Source organism: Ctenopharyngodon idella, chromosome 10 (genome assembly GCF_019924925.1).
Source record: "Ctenopharyngodon idella isolate HZGC_01 chromosome 10, HZGC01, whole genome shotgun sequence".
NCBI lineage: Eukaryota > Metazoa > Chordata > Actinopteri > Cypriniformes > Xenocyprididae > Ctenopharyngodon > Ctenopharyngodon idella.
In genome coordinates, this window is record NC_067229.1 from 39,853,904 (window position 1) to 39,871,296 (window position 17,393).

Below are 17,393 nucleotides of genomic sequence, written 5' to 3' on the forward strand. Positions count from 1 at the left end.
TGAATTTGAGGTCTAGACTCAGAGGAGCCAATTTATGTGTAAAAAAAAAAATATTCTCCATGCTCCCTCACAACCATTCTTTCACAATTTTAACCCTGGTGAATCTTGACATTGTCATCCTGGAATATGGCCATGATGTGTCTTCCATGGTTGTTTAAGAAATGAAAAGCTTCACACTCCATCAATTAGGGAGAGAAGAACTGTTGCCAAACATATAACATGCTAGAATCATAATAATCACTGCAATAATGATCCAGTCATAGTCTCTCAAGCATTTGCCTATTTAAATTTTTTTTAAATAGGCAACTTTTTTTTGGCTGGGTAGTGTATATTAAAATAAAAAAAGTTGTTATTTTAAATTGTAATAATATTTCACAATATTGCTGTCACATGTGGGTGTAATAAAGCACACAAAAAAGGACAAAAACAGTCTTTAATAAATCTTTACCAAATCCAAAACAGAACACTCAGTGAGATCACAGGAGAATAACTGAACACAACCACATTAACATTGACAAAAAAACTGAACAAAACACAGGGCTTAAATACATTAACGATTAAACGGAACAAATGTGGGAACTGATTAACAATCAGGGAAACTAACTAGAGAACTAAGGCAGGCAAAACAGGAACAGAACATAGTGAAACAAAATCCAAAAATAAACATACACATTACAATTGCTGTTTTACTGCATTTTTGATCAAATAAATGCAGCCTTGGTGAGCATAAGACTTATTTCAAAAAGCATTTAAAAAATGGTAGTGTGTATGTATCTGTATATGTACTCACAGAACCGGTCATACGGGTCTTGAAATGTGCATTTTAACTCTGAATTAATGTGCAGCATTAATCATGTCAAAATGTCAATATGTCATATGAAATATAGGATTTCTGGTCCTTATCTTAAAAATCATTGTCAATAATTTAATGGGGAGATCCCTGCTCTGTTTGGATGAGAATTCCACGATCATCTCTTATGAAATCCTCTTATGGGGATGACGGGGCTTGTCTTTAAGTGTCAGCTCTTGATTTCATAATGTGCAGTTGTATTTATTTTCAGTGATCCAGCAGGGTCTCGGCTCTCAGCACGGCAGAACACTGAAGTGGATTTGGGTCATGCTAGTTTTAGAGTGCCTCTCCTCACTCTCTCAATCCATCAGAGAGACAAGCCCTAAAAGGATATTCACATCAGTAGTTAAAAAGCCAGGCTTTAACACTTACAGTTCAGCCTTTTACCCTTGTTCCCCACCATAAGCTTTTTTAAAGGAATAGTTCACCCATTCTGTTTGCAAAGAGGTTTTTTTTTATGCTCTATGATCATAGGAACCTATTCAGTGGGATATCTTTGGCCATTTTCTCTGTTTTGACCTGTGCATATTGCTTTTGCCTCCTACTCATCATCTCACGGTTAAATGAGCGCTCGTTATGGTGCTGAGAAAAGAAAAAATGAAGGAAAAATTGAATCAAATCCTGACAGCGCTCCTTTGCATAATGTTTCCGTGATCTACTCAGCAGATGTTTTTTTAAGCTCTCTCTCTTTTTCTCTTCTCATCTCTCTTTCACAGTAACTGCCCTTTCTCCTTGGCGGCAGCTCTGGCCCGTGGTACAGCAGACAGTATTCTGCAAAGCGATCTCTCTGGGTACCATCTCAACAAGAGTGTGGAGGACGGAACAGACACGCTGCCTCGTGAGTGACCCATAAAAACTGCATCACATAAACGTAAACTGAAAACACTCGATTAATAAAAGAGGATAACTTAGAGTCTGAAGTCTTATTTTTAAACGGGACAAGTCTAGCGTTGATTCATTGTAGTTTTTTTGACACTCGTGACCCATCTGAAGTCATGCAGAGTCAATAAATCCGGAGAATGAGTTGGATCTGTATTGAAGTCTTGCTATCGAGTAGAGATCACGTAATATTTGATCCGAATGTAGGCCATTCTGCACAATTTTAAGCCTCCTATTCAACTGCAAATTTAGGTCACTTACTAACTTAACGGTGGCCTGAATTGCTTTCTTATCTTTCTATATTCGAATTGAAATGGCAAAGGAATTTGAGGTGGGAACGGCTGCTAATGTGCCACAGTTTTGGCTGGTGTTGAAAGGAGAGCTTGTGTCTGCTTTAATACCATGTCTAATGGAGCTTCGAAGATCGATTTATATTTGAATGTCAAACACCTCTTTTTGTTACGAAATCATGTCCGATCTGATTAATTTCCCACTTCACTTGGTTCTCACCATCAAGACTCTTTCTGTCACAATAACTGTAAACTGAAAGTATGTCACAACACATAGTGCCTGACATGCAAATGTTGATGTGTATGAGGTTAGGGATGTACAATATATCAGTTCATATCTGTTATTATCAGACTATATTTAAGATTTTTTAAATTTATATGTATCAGTTACTATTACACTTAATTGTACATGCCAGGTGTCTTTATTTTTACATTTAGATTACCATATATTTTTAAAAACAATTATAATTTTGTAACAATTTTAGATGTAATCTTCAGCAAATATCAAAATGAATATCCATTTTTCTTACTGTACATTATAATATTGTAATGGCTAAATTCATCTCTAGCATTTAAAACTATTGACTTTAGTTTTTAGTGTTATGCTTTTATACTAGTGTTGTCAAAAGTACCAAAGTCTGTACTGAAATTTTAAAAATGTGACTCTTTGAGTGCTGTTGAGTCGATTCCTAAACACCTCTGATTGGCCAGTGTGTTCACACGCTCATCAGATATGTCTGTGATTGGCTACAATGATCAACGCTTCAAAAACATGTTGTAAATAGACATCAATGACGCTCTTCATCGAGCACTTACACAGATACACATGGGAGCGTTTGAAAGCAGGCGTCTATCAGCGAAACCGGTCAAAACGCTTTCAAATTCAAACACTTCCGTGTGCTTTCGAACGCTCCGTGCGTTGATCATTGTAGCCAATCACAGACATATCTGATGAGCACGTGAACACAAAGGCCAATCAGAGATGTTTACGAATCCACTCAACAGCGCTCAAAGCGTCACATTTTTTAAATTTCAGTACCAACTTGGTATCGCGGTCTGTACTTTTGACAACTCTAATTTAGACAATATACTATAGAATTTTAACATCAGCCATAACATGAAAATAATTATCATTATAATATATAGTATATATAAACGTGTGTATATTTTTGTGTCCAAGTGCATTATTTCCTTTTAAAATACTTTGATAAATTCATGACAAATATCACTTTATTCTATAAAACTTGTTTAGTTTGAATTCATTTTTAGTACATTTATATAATACATACTATTTTATTTTTTGTTATTTTAAACCCCCAAAATGTCAGGTGGTGCAACTGTCCGAACAAATGAACAGACGAGAAAACTATTTAAAATGGTGTCTTAATAATAAAAAAATTAAACACAAAAGACTATGGCATCATTCTAGGTTTAAAACCTTACATATAAACAAATTTTATAAATATCAGTAGTTTTAAAACTGTTTAGATAATTGAAAAACTTTTGTCCAGCAATTTGTACATTCTCAAATGTCAGGGTGGCACAACTACAAACATGGCTTTTTAATAATGAATTGACAAGGTAATAACAGTATAATAACATGATAATGCATCATCCGGAGGACCCCAACTCATACTTGTGGAAGAGTGACAAGGTTTGTAGATCTCTCTCAAATACTGCTAATTTCAAGTATGGGAAGGTTGGTACACTTTCCATGTCAGGTGGTACAACTACAGTGTATACATACAACTATTTGGTTGAACCTCCTGACGTAAAAAAAAAAAACACTTTGAAATGTTATTTAACAACTGAAACTTGTTTAAACACATTGTTCATGACTCAAAAAAATGCATTACATCAGTTTTGAAAATATTTTTTTTAAAGTAAATACATATTAAAATTCTATACTTTATTGTCTAAATAAATTAAAAATAACTATTTTTAACATTGTTGTGCAGTGTTTTTTTTTTTAAATTTGACAAAATAGTATGTAATTTTTATTTATTTATTTTAACGTTTTTGTGCTGCCACCGAGAATTATGGGAGATGTAGTTAGGTCTTAACTGCTAGTGACTCAGAAGTTACACATTTCATCTTTAATTATGACCGACAGCAATTTGTTTCCGCCATAATTCTTTAATAGACATGCCCCAACTCAGGAAGAAAATTCCTAGTTTTCCCACTGGTAATTACAACATTGCGGTGGCGTTCATGTACACTGATCTCATAAATACAATCATTCCGACAAGTCATGAAGGCTGAAATAATTCTCTGTGGTTCACATCCAACTATTGCCGCCATGAGTTAGCGCAGACATTCACACAGCACACTAATCCCAGACACTTTCCTGAGTGGACTGTAGATTTATAAGACCAGATGGACCGCAATCTGCGTTGAGTTTAAGCACTGTTCGAAAATACGTCAGAGCTCGAGAACTCCACTTGAGCCGAGTCTGGGTTTCCTCAGCCGGGACAGTTAATCAAGGGTTTCATGGGAGGTATGGTCCTTTTAAACAGGCCTACATGACGTGACCCATTCCAGCAGCAGAGTAAGTCGAAGCAGTGGAAACGACTGACATCAGTACACTGGGCGGCAGACAGACGTCTGCTCAGGGCAAAGGCAGTACATACTGTTTACCAGCGCAGCCCTGAGATGGCAGATTAAATTTAGACTCCGTGCCCACGGAGACAAGACGTAGAGCAAGAGAGAGAGAGCATCTAAAAGGATAAGGGAAGAGGAAAGAGCATGTAATGTCTACTTTTACAACCATCAAACAATCTAAAAGGCCTCTTCATCCACACAGTGATAAATACATCTGTCAAAAGCAGCACTGAGGCGGATTGATGGACAAAAAGGAAGAGGAAATACTGCCTTTGAAAAACATGCCACAAATTGAGTCATAAAAACAGACTCTCCATTAGGCAAATCTGGGACTTTGCCATAAGTTTTGGCATGCAAACTCTTTCAGCAACATTTTATGAGCTTGAGAAACAAATAATTTGGTTGCCAATGATACTTTTAAAGCTTTTGAACACCTACAAAATTTACTCACCCTCATGTTTTTCCAAACCTGCATGACTTTCTTTCTTCACAACCATAAAAAAGATGTTTTAAAGAATGTCCATGCTACACTTTTCCATACAAATAAGACTAAAAAGCTCAAAACACCATAAAAGTAGTTAATAGTTCTTACAACTTAGATGCTATATTCCTTTTGAAGTCATACAACAGCTTAAATGTAATCTTTAGCATATCTTAAAATAAATATCCATTTTAATACTGTATATTACAATGTTGTGATGCCTAAATTATATAAATACTTTAATAACAGTTTTAAACAGCATATAAAATAATTTACGTTTTATAAATGCTTTACTTTTTAATTTATTTAGACAATCTAGAATTTTAATATCAGCCATAGCATGAAAATACATTTAAAATAACTAGATATAGATATTTTTCATTTATGTAAATAGTGACCAGAAGACCAAACATTTTTAAAAAGCACCATAAAAGTAGCTCTCATATGCTGTATTCCAAGTTTTTTGAAGTCATTCAACTACTTGATGTAGCAAAATTTAAGTCTGTAACTTTTGAATCCTATTTACACTGCTGAATATTTGGTGCATTGATATGAGAGACATAAGAACCGACAGCAGTTGGTGTCACTTACATCTGACCTGACACGATGCATCTCCCCCTTTTTTAAGATGTGGGTTTGTAAAAACATCAGGATGAGTAAATGATGCATTTTTGAGTGAACTATATCCCCATAGGCTATAGGCTTGTTTCAATACACAACCTATTTAAAACAACAAAACAAACCGGTTCGTTGTGCATCAAATGCTTCATATTACTGTCTGAAAAGCTTTGATAACGTAAAAAGCAGCATATAGACAGGAGAGCATGTTTCAGAAATAGTGATATCGAACTTCACAGAACGAAGGAACGTCAGCTTTAGTCCATAGAGAGCAGAGCTGGAACAATCCCATCATCATTAACCAGTCACCTCCTCTCTCTCTCTCTCTCTTTCTCAGTTGGCAGATGGCCTCTTTTGCCCACTGTCCTCAATTCCGCTTCCACTGTGCATTTAATCAGCAGCTCATGCACTCTTCCTTTCCAATACGATATTACAGTCAAATCTGTTTGGCTTGTGAGCAAAAAACAGCACTGTCTGTTTGCGTATGGTGCATGTATGTGTTTTTTTTTACAGTGTTGTAACATAAGAAACAATGGCTGCTTAGTCATCATGAATCAAAGCAGAGTGTTTGTGTTAGCATGTGTAACATGTAACATGTCATTTGCCTTGGCAGAGATTGATTCGGTAAAGCTGGCACGGCTGATCTTTAATAAGCTGTGTGAGACGTGCTGTCATTGGCTAAAAGAGTTCCCGTATCGCCGCCGCCACTTGCCGTACTACGAGACCTCTATCCATGCTATTAAAAACATGCGTCGAAAGATGGAAGACAAACATGTCGTCATTCCTGACTTCAACACACTCTTCAATCTACAGGTATGACCTTGATCGTGACTTTGAATGACCTTTTGTTTTTAATAATATACACTACCGTTCGAAAGTTTGGGGTCAGTAAGATTTTAATGAAATTAATACATTTATTCAGCAAGGATGCATTAAATTGATCAAAAGTAAAGACTTTTACAGTGTTATAAAATATTTAAAATTTAAATAAATATATACACTGCTCAAAAAAATTAAAGGAACACTTTGAAAACACATCAGATCTCAATGGGGAAAAATATCATGCTGGATATCTATACTGATATGGACTGGGTAATGTGTTAGGAATGAAAGGATGCCACATCGTTTGATGGAAATGAAAATGATCAACCTACAGAGGACTGAATTCAAAGACACCCCGAAAATCAAAGTGAAAAAATGATGCAGCAGGCTAGTCCATTTTGCTGAAATTTCATTGCAGCAACTCAAAATGGTACTCAGTAGTTTGTATGGCTCCCACGTGCTTGTATGCATGCCTGACAACGGATGGTGTCCTGGGGTGTTTCCTCCTGAGCTCCTGGGCAATCTGAGGTGCAACCTGGTGGCGTCGGATGGACCGAAACATAATGTCCCAGAGGTGTTCTATTGGATTTGGGTCAGGTGAGCATGGGGGCCATTCAGTTGTATCAATTTCCTCATCCTCCAGGAACTGCCTGCATACTCTCTCCACATGAGGCCGGGCATTGTCGTGCACCAGGAGGAACCCAGGACCCACTGCACCAGCGTAGGGTCTGACAATGGGTCCAAGGATTTCATCCCAATACCTAATGGCAGTCAGGGTGCCATTGTCTAGCCTGTAGAGGTCTGTGCGTCCCTCCATGGATATGACTCCCCAGACCATGACTGACCCACCACCAAGTCATGGTCCAAGTCCATGATCATGCTGAACGATGTTACAGGCAGCATAACATTCTCCACGGCTTCTCCAGACCCTTTCATGTCTGTCACGTGCTCAGGGTGAACCTGCTCTCATCTGAAAATCACAGGGCGCCAGTAGCAAACCTGTCAATTCTGGTGTTCAATGGCAAATGCCAATCGAGGCCCACTAGAGGACGTTGGGCCCTCAGGCCACCCTCATGAAGTCTGTTTGTGATTGTTTGGTCAGAGACATTCACACCAGTGGCCTGCTGGAGGTCATTTTGTAGGGCTCTGGCAGTGCTCATCCTGTTCCTTATTGTACAAAGGAGCAGATACCGGTCCTGCTGATGGGTTAGGGACCTTCTACGGCCCTGTCCAGCTCTCCTAGGGTAACTGACTGTCTCCTGGAATCTCCTCCATGCTCTTGAGACTGTGCTGGGAGACACAGCAAACCTTCTGGCAATAGCACATATTGATGTGCCAACCTGGAGGAGTTGAACTTCCTGTGCAACCTCTGTAGGGTCCAGGTATCGCCTCATGCTACCAGTAGTGACACTGACCCTAGCCAAATGCAAACTAGTGAAAAACAGTCAGAAAAGATGAGTAGGGAAAAAAATGTCAGTGGCCTCAACCTGTAAAACCATTCCTGTTTTGGGGGTCATCTCATTGTTGCCCATCTAGTGCACCTCTTGTTAATTTCATTAACACCAAAGCAGCTGAAACTGATTAACAACCCCCTCTGCTACTTAACTGACCAGATCAATATCCCAGGAGTTTAACTGACTTGATTAAAAAGTGTTCCTTTAATTTTTTTGAGCAGTGTATATAAATACAGCTTAGACGAATATAAGAGACATCTTTTAAAAACATTAAACAATCTTACAGACCACAAACTTTTAAATGGTAGTGTATAATAAACACCAAATAATCCAAGATTTCTGTTCTGTCACAGACACAAATATAATTTCTCAGGACACCTATTTCAGGAATATCTGTCAGATAGTAGGGGCATCTTATCCGTGGTATCACAAATAAATTTAATGGTTATAGGGCAAAGGCCAAATTCTTCTCTAAAGTTTATTTTTATAGCCGTTTTGATGGAGAGAAGAGAATTTAATATCAACAGGAAATGTTGCAAGACAGATTTAAACCTGCAATGCCCACATGAGCACCAGGGCTTAATGTGTCTGAGCATCTACACGAGCTGCTAAGCCACAGCTCCAACCTACAGGCAAATTCGAAGGCATCTAACATCTAAGACTGTCAACAGCTCATGATTGTTCTTCATCCAAAACTCATGTTAAGGCCTCTGCTGAGCCTTCCGTGCCTTAACAAATCACTCTCACAAATGTGAGTCTAGGTACTGTATATGCTAAAGCAACGATACACTTAGCATCACTTCTCATCATAATAGAGTTGTGTTGAATGTAACATCCCTGAAGAAACAGCATTATGGAATTTCTTTCCTGTTTGCCAGTGTAATTTCCAGTTGAGCGAGAATGTGCTCTGTCACCGGAAAGCAATAAGTGCAGGCAGATTTGCCGTCTCACGTCCAGATCTACTTGATGCTTCGGATGAGATGCGTGGGCTATTCTTCCTCTAATAAGAGCGGACATTGTTGCATAGCCGTCCACTGTAGCATGAAATAGACCCTCCCTAAAGAATATTCCATTATGATGGCGGCACGTTTCATCAATATGCTCTTCCCTGTACCACACTGTACTCATAGACGCTGAGGCGGTTCTTCACATCTGCTAGGCATTTGTAGATAAATGCTGGGCTTTTACTGGTATTATTGGCGAACACTAACATCCCTTCGCCTTAGGCAGAAACAGATCAGAGCCCAGTCTAGGCCATAAGTGGACATCATTCAGAGAGCGAGATACGTAAACATAGTTGTTGTTCTATCAGTGCTGTTCTATGTAAGCCACTTGACAAAACTAGAACATAATTGAATGGTTGGTCCAACTTTATATTAGGTGTCTTTAACTACTATGTACTTAAATTTAAATTAATCATTTGAAACAATGCACTTATTGTGTACATACATGTTTTTACATTTTACTTATATTTTTAAAAATACCTGCATGTAATTACATCTGTAATTCATTTCTGTAATTACATCTATATTTACACTGTTGACCCTTCACTTACACCTTAAAGGGTTAGTTCACCCAAAAAAGAAAATTCTGTCATTAATTACTCACCCTCATGTCGTTCCACACCCGTAAGACCTTCGTTCATCTTCAGAACACAAATTAAGATATTTTGGATGAAATCCGATGGCTCAGTGAGGCCTCCTTTGCCAGCAAGATCATTTCCTTTTTCAATGCCCAAAAAGGTACTAAAGACATATTTAAAACAGTACATGTGATTACAGTGGTTCAACCTTAATGTTATAAAGCGACGAGAATATTTTTTGTGCGCCAAAAACAACAACAAAATAACGACTTTATTCAACAATATCTAGTGATGGGCGATTTCAAAAGACTGCTTCCTGAAGCTTCAAAGCTAAATTAATCTTTTGTTTCGAATCAGTGGTTTGGAGCACGTATCAAACTGCCAAAGTCACGTGAACTATTGAAATTTCAAAACACTTATGACGTGACGAAGCCTCGTTTACTGAAATCACATGACTTTGGCGTTCTGAACCACTGATTCGAAACAAAAGATTTGTAAAGCTTCGAAGCTTAATGAAGCAGTGTTTTGAAATCGCCCATCACTAGATATTGGAATAAAGTTGTTTTGTTTTTGTTTTGTTTTTTTTGGCTCACAAAAAGTATTCTCGGCGCTTTATAATATTAATGTTGAGCCACTGTAGTCACATGAACTGATTTAAATATTTTTAGTACCTTTCTGGGCATTGAAAAAGGAAATAATCTTGCTGGCAATGGAGGCCTCAATGAGCCATCGGATTTTATCAAAATTATCTTAATTTGTGTTCCGAAGATAAACAAAGGTCTTACGGGTGTGGAATGATGTGAGGGTTAGTAATTAATGACTGAATTTTCATTTTTGGGTGAACTAACCCTTTAACCCACCCTTAAACCTAACCATACCACCAAACCTAACCCTAACCTTACCTGAATCCCACCTCAATAGCAGCACAAGTGTTTTGCAATACAATATAAACACAATAAGTACATTTTACTTATTTTTTTATGTAAGTAAACAGTAGTTAAGGCCACGGAATATAAAGTGGGACCCAATTATTTACTTTACTCATACTTTGGAGTAGTTAAAAAATGTGTTAAAATATTTTAATATACAGAATAACAACATTTATCGCATATATCGCATCAATTAAATTCAAAATAGCTGCATCCACATGTCATACAAACCTTGTTGATTAAAATGGGAGCATTTTCAATTTGTCTCGAGCTGCTTGGGTGCAGCGCAGACACAGTCACAATAATGGCAGCTCAAGGAGTCTTTCATAATGAAATTCTTATTTATACCAATGAGAGCTTATCCCGTTTGACCAGCCCTGCTACAGAACTAAGCCATTTAATAATTCGTAAGCTGCTGATAATTAAAACCGATCGACAAGAGGAAACACCAACATTTGATTTGCATATATTTCTCATGTGTAATATTTCATTTAGCCATGTTCACTGCAGTTGATTAAGCGAACAGCTTCTGATCTGTTGGATGCCAGAGGTTGGCACGTTTTTGTTTTGTTTTGCACTGAGAGACGTTTATAGGGATTTATTTCAATTAAGAATGGATTATGTGATCTTTTATGTGGCATATTTTCTTAACAACAGAAAATTTTATTTCAGTATAGCGAGTGATTAACAAAATATTTTGAATCACGATATAATTTGAAATAAATTATATGAAAATTAGAGACAAATAGTTTAATTATTGTCGCAGTCATTTTATGAGGTAAAGCTAACAACAAAATCATGTGTTTAGGATCAGGAAGAGCAGGCATTTTTCGCCGTGTTTGATGGTCACGGCGGGGTGGATGCTGCCATCTACGCCGCCAATCACCTACACGTTAACCTGGTCAGACAGGAAATGTTCAGTCAGGATCCGGTAGAGGCCCTGTGTCACTCCTTCAAACTGACAGATAAGCGATTCATACAGAAGGCATCACGTGAGGTGAGTTCCTTCCCTATAAACACAGTCAGACATCAAGGTGGTCCTATTAGCCGTTTGTGCACTGACAACATCTGTATGCATCCTTGTGTTTGGAACAGAACCTTCGCTGTGGCACCACAGGGGTCGTGACCTTTCTGAGGGGTCGCACACTGTACGTGGCCTGGCTAGGCGACTCACAGGTCATGATGGTGAGGAGAGGTCAACCGGTGGAGCTAATGAAACCACACAAACCAGACAGAGAGGTGAGAAAGACTGGACACTCTAAGCTATTTTTTTGTATATATTTAATTGATATACAGTACACTACAGTTCAAACGTTTGTGGTCAGTAAGAAGTTAACTTCTTTTTTTAAAAACACCTTTATTCAGCAAGGATACATTAAACCGCTCGGTATGTATTGAAGTGGCAGTAAAAGACATTTATAATGCTACAAAAGATTTTTATTTTAACAAAAAAATGTGTTCTTTTGAACTTTCTGTTCATTAAATAATCCTGAAAAAAATGGTTCCACAAAAAACAACAACCGTTTTCAACACTGATAATAAGAAATGTTTCTTAAGCACCAAATCAGCAAATTAGAATGATTTCTGAAGGATCATGTGACAATGAAGAAAATTCAGCATTGCCATCACAGGAATAACTTACATTGTAAAATATGTTAAAATAGACAAAGGTTTTTTTAAAATTGTAATAATATTTCACAATATTACTATATTTTTACTGTGTTTTTGATCAAATAAATTCAGAATGAATTGATATAAATTAAATAGATATAAAATAAATATTATTATTTGTGACCCTGGACCACAAAGCCAGTCATAAGTCATACCATTGATGTATGGTTTGTTAGGATAGGACAATATTTGGTCGAGATACAACTATTTGAAAATCTGTAATCTGAGGGTGCAGAAAAATCGAAATATTGAGAAAATCGCCTTTAAAGTTGTTCAAATGAAGTCCTTTGCAATGCATATCCACTCAAAAAAATAAATTTTTTATATATTTACGGTAGGAGATTTACAAAATATCTTCATGGAACATGATCTTTACTTAATCCTAATGATTTTTGGCATAAAAGAAAAATTGATAATTTTGACCCATGCAATGTATTGTTGGCTATTGCTACAAATATATCTGTGCTACTTATGACTGGTTTTGTGGTCCAGGGTCACATTTATTATGAATTTAATTTAATTTAATTTAGTGGGAAACAAGTATCGAATTGCCAAAAATTTGGTCCTAGATCAGTCCTAGATTTTTTGCATATGACCTTCATTTTTACCCGAGAAGTCCAGCTCTTTATGAGGGATGTCCTTCACAGCCCATTCAATCGACAAAAGTCACATGACAGCAAAGCTGTGTTACATAACGCACTCCCAAGAGTGAATCTGTTGAGCTGAGTCTTTGGAACTTTAGCTATATAATAAAACTGTATGTAAGTCACAGTCTGACATTTCAGCCAATTGGAGTTTTAGTAACTGACACTGAACTGAAAATGATACTAGCTGTTATAGTTGATGACTCCTCATGACTGTATTGTTTGTTTGTTTATGTGTGCAGGATGAGAAAAAGAGGATTGAGGCTCTGGGTGGGTGTGTGATCTGGTTCGGCACATGGAGGGTGAACGGCAGCCTGTCCGTGTCAAGAGCCATAGGTATGCGACCTTTAAAATTACAATATACATTTTAACATGCAGAATTGACAGCCTTGTTTGTGCTCTGTAAAATGCTATGGAAAAACGGCATAAATCAATTGAATAGCGCTTTTCACAATACATACAGTACTGTTCTAAAGCAGCTTTACAGAGAATAATACCTCACAAATCCCAGTAATTGAGCCAAAGGCATCAGCGGAGAGGTAAAAACTCCTTAAGACGGTTTTGAAAGATTTTCCTTTTGTGCTTTTTGAAGATATTCACTTATTTAGACAGGATCTTTTGTAAGTTAAAGTGAACTAAAGGTCAGTGCGTGCGTATTTTTAGAAGAGGATGTTCAGGCCACAGCAAAAAAACCTTTATCACCACACCACAGATTTCAGTATGAAGGAAACAATCTTTTAGAAAGGAAACTCTGGCACAGACCCGATTTAATCAATCTAGACAGATTCTGCAGCTTCCACTTGGTGTAAATCAGTAGCTGAGTCTGTGTACGTTTGAAGAACAATATTGATTTAAAACTTGTGTAATCAGACCAACTGTGTAGTTGGAGTTGAGAAACGTACCAAACACAAATTTATTTGGACTTCTGACTTCATCACCTTCATAAATTATTGATACAGTATCAGTGTCCTTTACAGTATGTATATTAGCTCGTGTAAGATTACAGCTTTCAGGCTAATGAGCGTTGCTGTAATAACAAAGACTGACCTCCAGCAAAATCCTTAGGCAGTGTTCTCACGGCTTCGTGCACAGGAACCATTTCCCTCTCTAAATGCTGATGGCTAATCTATCAGATAATCCTATCAGTCTAGCATTTAATTCCCTTAAAGCTCTTGATTCATAAATAGGACAAGTGAGGCTAATTCTGCCATAGCCTAGGCAACTGGTCTTTTGCAAGTACAAAAGTCCAGAACACATCCAAGTCATATTTCACTCCAAAATCAAAAGAATAAAATAAGAAATTAGATGTTAAATAAAATATTGAAACATATTTTAGTACATTTTTTTGCATAATGGCATTATTTTCATGACAACTAAACCTAAAAATACAAAATCTGTATATTACAAATATATACCACTTTTCTGAAATATAATGTATTCTCTTTTCTGTGAGATTCACTTAATCACTTTAAGGTAATTGACTGTATGTGTATGTGCAGGTGATTCAGAACACAAGCCGTATATATGTGGTGATGCAGACTGCACCGCCTTCAACCTGGACGGCAGCGAGGACTACTTGATCCTGGCCTGCGACGGCTTCTATGACACCGTGAACCCAGATGAAGCCGTGCGAGTGGTCAGTGACCACTTGCAGGAGAACAACGGGGACACCTCCATGGTGGCCCACAAGCTAGTGGCCTCAGCCCGAGATGCGGGATCCAGCGACAACATCACGGTCATTGTGGTGTTCCTCAGGGACCCCCGTTTGCCCCCACCCTCAGATGAACCGGAGGAACAGCAGGAAGAGGAGCCGGTGGAGGACGCGGGAGAGGAGGAGGATGAGGAAGTGGAGGCCTTGCAGAGTGAGCTGGTGTGTCAAGACGGAGGGGCAGAGAACGGAGGAAAGAACCGGGGCGGCTGGCCACTCCAACAATGCTCGGCGCCTGCTGACCTGGCCTACGAAGACCGCATGGATTCGTTTACGGACAGAACAAGTCTGAGCATCACAGGGCCGGACATGCGAGCAGAGACTGGCTGCTTCAGGCTCCCAGCTTCATCCGGCCTGCCCCCAATGAGAACCGTCACGCCAGACCTCATACCCCCCTACGGCGGGGCCGGCGCGGCCTGGCGTCCCTACCAAGAGGATGGCCCCACTGGGTACAGGCAAAAGCCCCAGCCTAAACCCACAGTGCCCTCCTACACGCAGACCACCTCAGATGGACAATTGCTGGAGGTGGCTGCGCTCTTCCCTCAGGAGGGCCGGAGGAAGAGGCGGCTGGAGGTCATGCCGCTGAGGAGGGAATCGCAGAGCCTGATTCGGAGGGCCAGAGAAAGCCACGGTCCTCTGAGCTGCTTCCCTAGCGTGCCCTATCCTCTCCGCTCCCCAGAGAGGAAGCCTGGGATAGCCTTTCCCCATGTAACCCACAGCAAAAGGGTCTAATCGACAACTTCCTTGCCCCATCATTCCGCCCTCTGTCCCTGAAGCTGAAACATACTCATGCAGTGGGTGCACGCACACATACATTCACGCACTGTTCCAAAACCTTGTGAGCGCTCTTCATAGACAGCATTTTAAGGTGCCATTCAGATGGAAAAGATACCTCATTTTGGACAAATTCGAAGCGATAGTGAAAAAACTTGGCGGACAAACGAGAGAAATAAAAGTACTGATAAAAACATAATTAAAACCTGACTATTTTATCCAATATTTGTGTGCTATATTTATATTTATGCTTATCAGAGAATAGGTGCGATCACATTTACCACTGCTCAGCGAAATTTAAGCCGCTTTTCCACCGAAATTACCCAGAACAATTTGTCCCAGGAACTTTTTTCCCCAGACCTTTTGCTGTCTGCGTTTCCATTGCGGTCTAAAGTACCATGAAGATTAAGTCTGGTGACGTAGGACGCGACTTTCCAGTTCCAGCTGGATTTTGTCCTCCGCTTAATAAGCTTAATAAAGCCTGAACCTCGTCGTCGGTCCATCTGCCATATTTTTTAAACTCTTAATGTAAGCACGCAACAGACTTTTAAAAATGGTGGTTGAAATAAAATGCTGCGTGGAGTCAACCAATCAAAATGCTGCGTGAACTCAACCAATCAGCATGTTCTGCGCTCAAGTCCCCGAAAGTTCCAGAACTTTGAATAAATACTACCTCGCGAGCAGGTACTTTCTGAGGGGGAAATTTTTACCCAGAACTTCATTTAGACCCTGGTTCCTGTGGTCAACACACACCGAGTACCACCCCAAAGTCCCTAGTTCCTGGGGAAAGTTCCTGCAGTGGAAAAGCGGCTTTAGTGGGCAAGATCCAGTCATTTCAATAGAAATCCATGCAATCAAGAGTTTCGTGTGAGGGCAAGAAAGTTTACCACACAGATTTTGCTCGTTTAAGTTGGTCATATGAATTCACTATGGTGACCAAAAGATGTCTGCTTAGATTGAAAGTGACGTCTGTGTGAGATGACTTGTTTTGGACAAATTCTAAGGCAGCATTGCATGTATCCTTGTGCAGAAGGCAAACTTGGCAGACGAAAGAGAAAAATTAAAGTATTGATTAAAACAGTTTAATAAAATTAAAACTAGACTATTTAACCCAATATTTGTGAGAGATATGTATTTACTTATTAGAAAATAGTTGCGGTCACCATTGCTTGGCAAAATTTCCCAAGCGAAATCCAGTAATTCCAATAGGAATTTGTGCATTGGGAGTTTCATGTGAGGGCAGAAAAGTTCACCATGCAGATTTCAGTAATGTTAAAGTTGGTCATGCAAATTCGCCTCGTTGACCAAAAGAAATCTGCTTGGTTTGAAAGTGACGTAAATGTTAGCTGTGCTTCATACGTCTAAACACTACAAAATTTTGCTGAAATTATGCTAATGTGACCGTACCTTGTCATATTATGTTAGCAACATGCTGACAGCAAACCCTACTGAAATTCCTTTGTGCGCATTGCTATTTGTGTTACTGCCTATGCAGAGAGTCCATCGAGTCACTTTTGAGGTTTCACGAACTGCTGTCTATGTAGGGAGCAGGCAGCTAGACAGCTCAATGGGTTCTGGAACAGAAACACACACTCAAACATATGAGATACTACATTGCATTAACGCTTCCACTTTCATCTTATATGAGCCAGCCTATCGGAATCCTTCATCACTCTCAGCCAGCTTCCTCCTCATCCCCATAACCCTCTCTCTGGTCCAGTTTGATTTGTGTGTGTGTGTAAAGGGTGTTAACACTGTCCTAACACTATCCTCTGTTTACACACACACATAATTAAAGTTTTACGTAAACCCAGTGTAGAAGCAAACAGGTGACTGCGGTCAACAAGAGTACAGATCTTAAATCTGATATCTGAGACGAGAGACATGATACAGCTCTTGGTTATTAACTTGGTTAATTACTCGATGGTGTGATGTCTATAAATTGCAGCTTAAGAATCAGGCATAATTATGACCTGACTGCATTGAGTCATTGAGAAGCAAGTGGCATCATATTCATTTGTTTGTTTGTTTTTAGCACACATAATATGTGCTTTTTATGGCCCATGTTTTACCTCGTTCGTTTTGTAAGA

The 17,393-nt window shown here is 38.8% G+C and overlaps 1 protein-coding gene across 1 annotated transcript in view; it reads left to right on the plus strand.

Annotated features, from left to right (window-relative positions):
* The window catches only part of ppm1e (protein phosphatase, Mg2+/Mn2+ dependent, 1E), a 51,551-nt gene extending 36,029 nt beyond the window's left edge, over positions 1-15,522 (plus strand). The window contains exons 2-7 of the mRNA XM_051907871.1: positions 1,567-1,688; positions 6,333-6,532; positions 11,315-11,503; positions 11,602-11,745; positions 13,064-13,157; positions 14,321-15,522. Coding sequence (XP_051763831.1) covers positions 1,567-1,688; positions 6,333-6,532; positions 11,315-11,503; positions 11,602-11,745; positions 13,064-13,157; positions 14,321-15,261 — 1,690 coding nt within the window. The 3' untranslated portion in view covers positions 15,262-15,522. The remainder of the gene's footprint in view (positions 1-1,566; positions 1,689-6,332; positions 6,533-11,314; positions 11,504-11,601; positions 11,746-13,063; positions 13,158-14,320) is intronic.
* Positions 15,523-17,393: the final 1,871 nt, after the last annotated feature.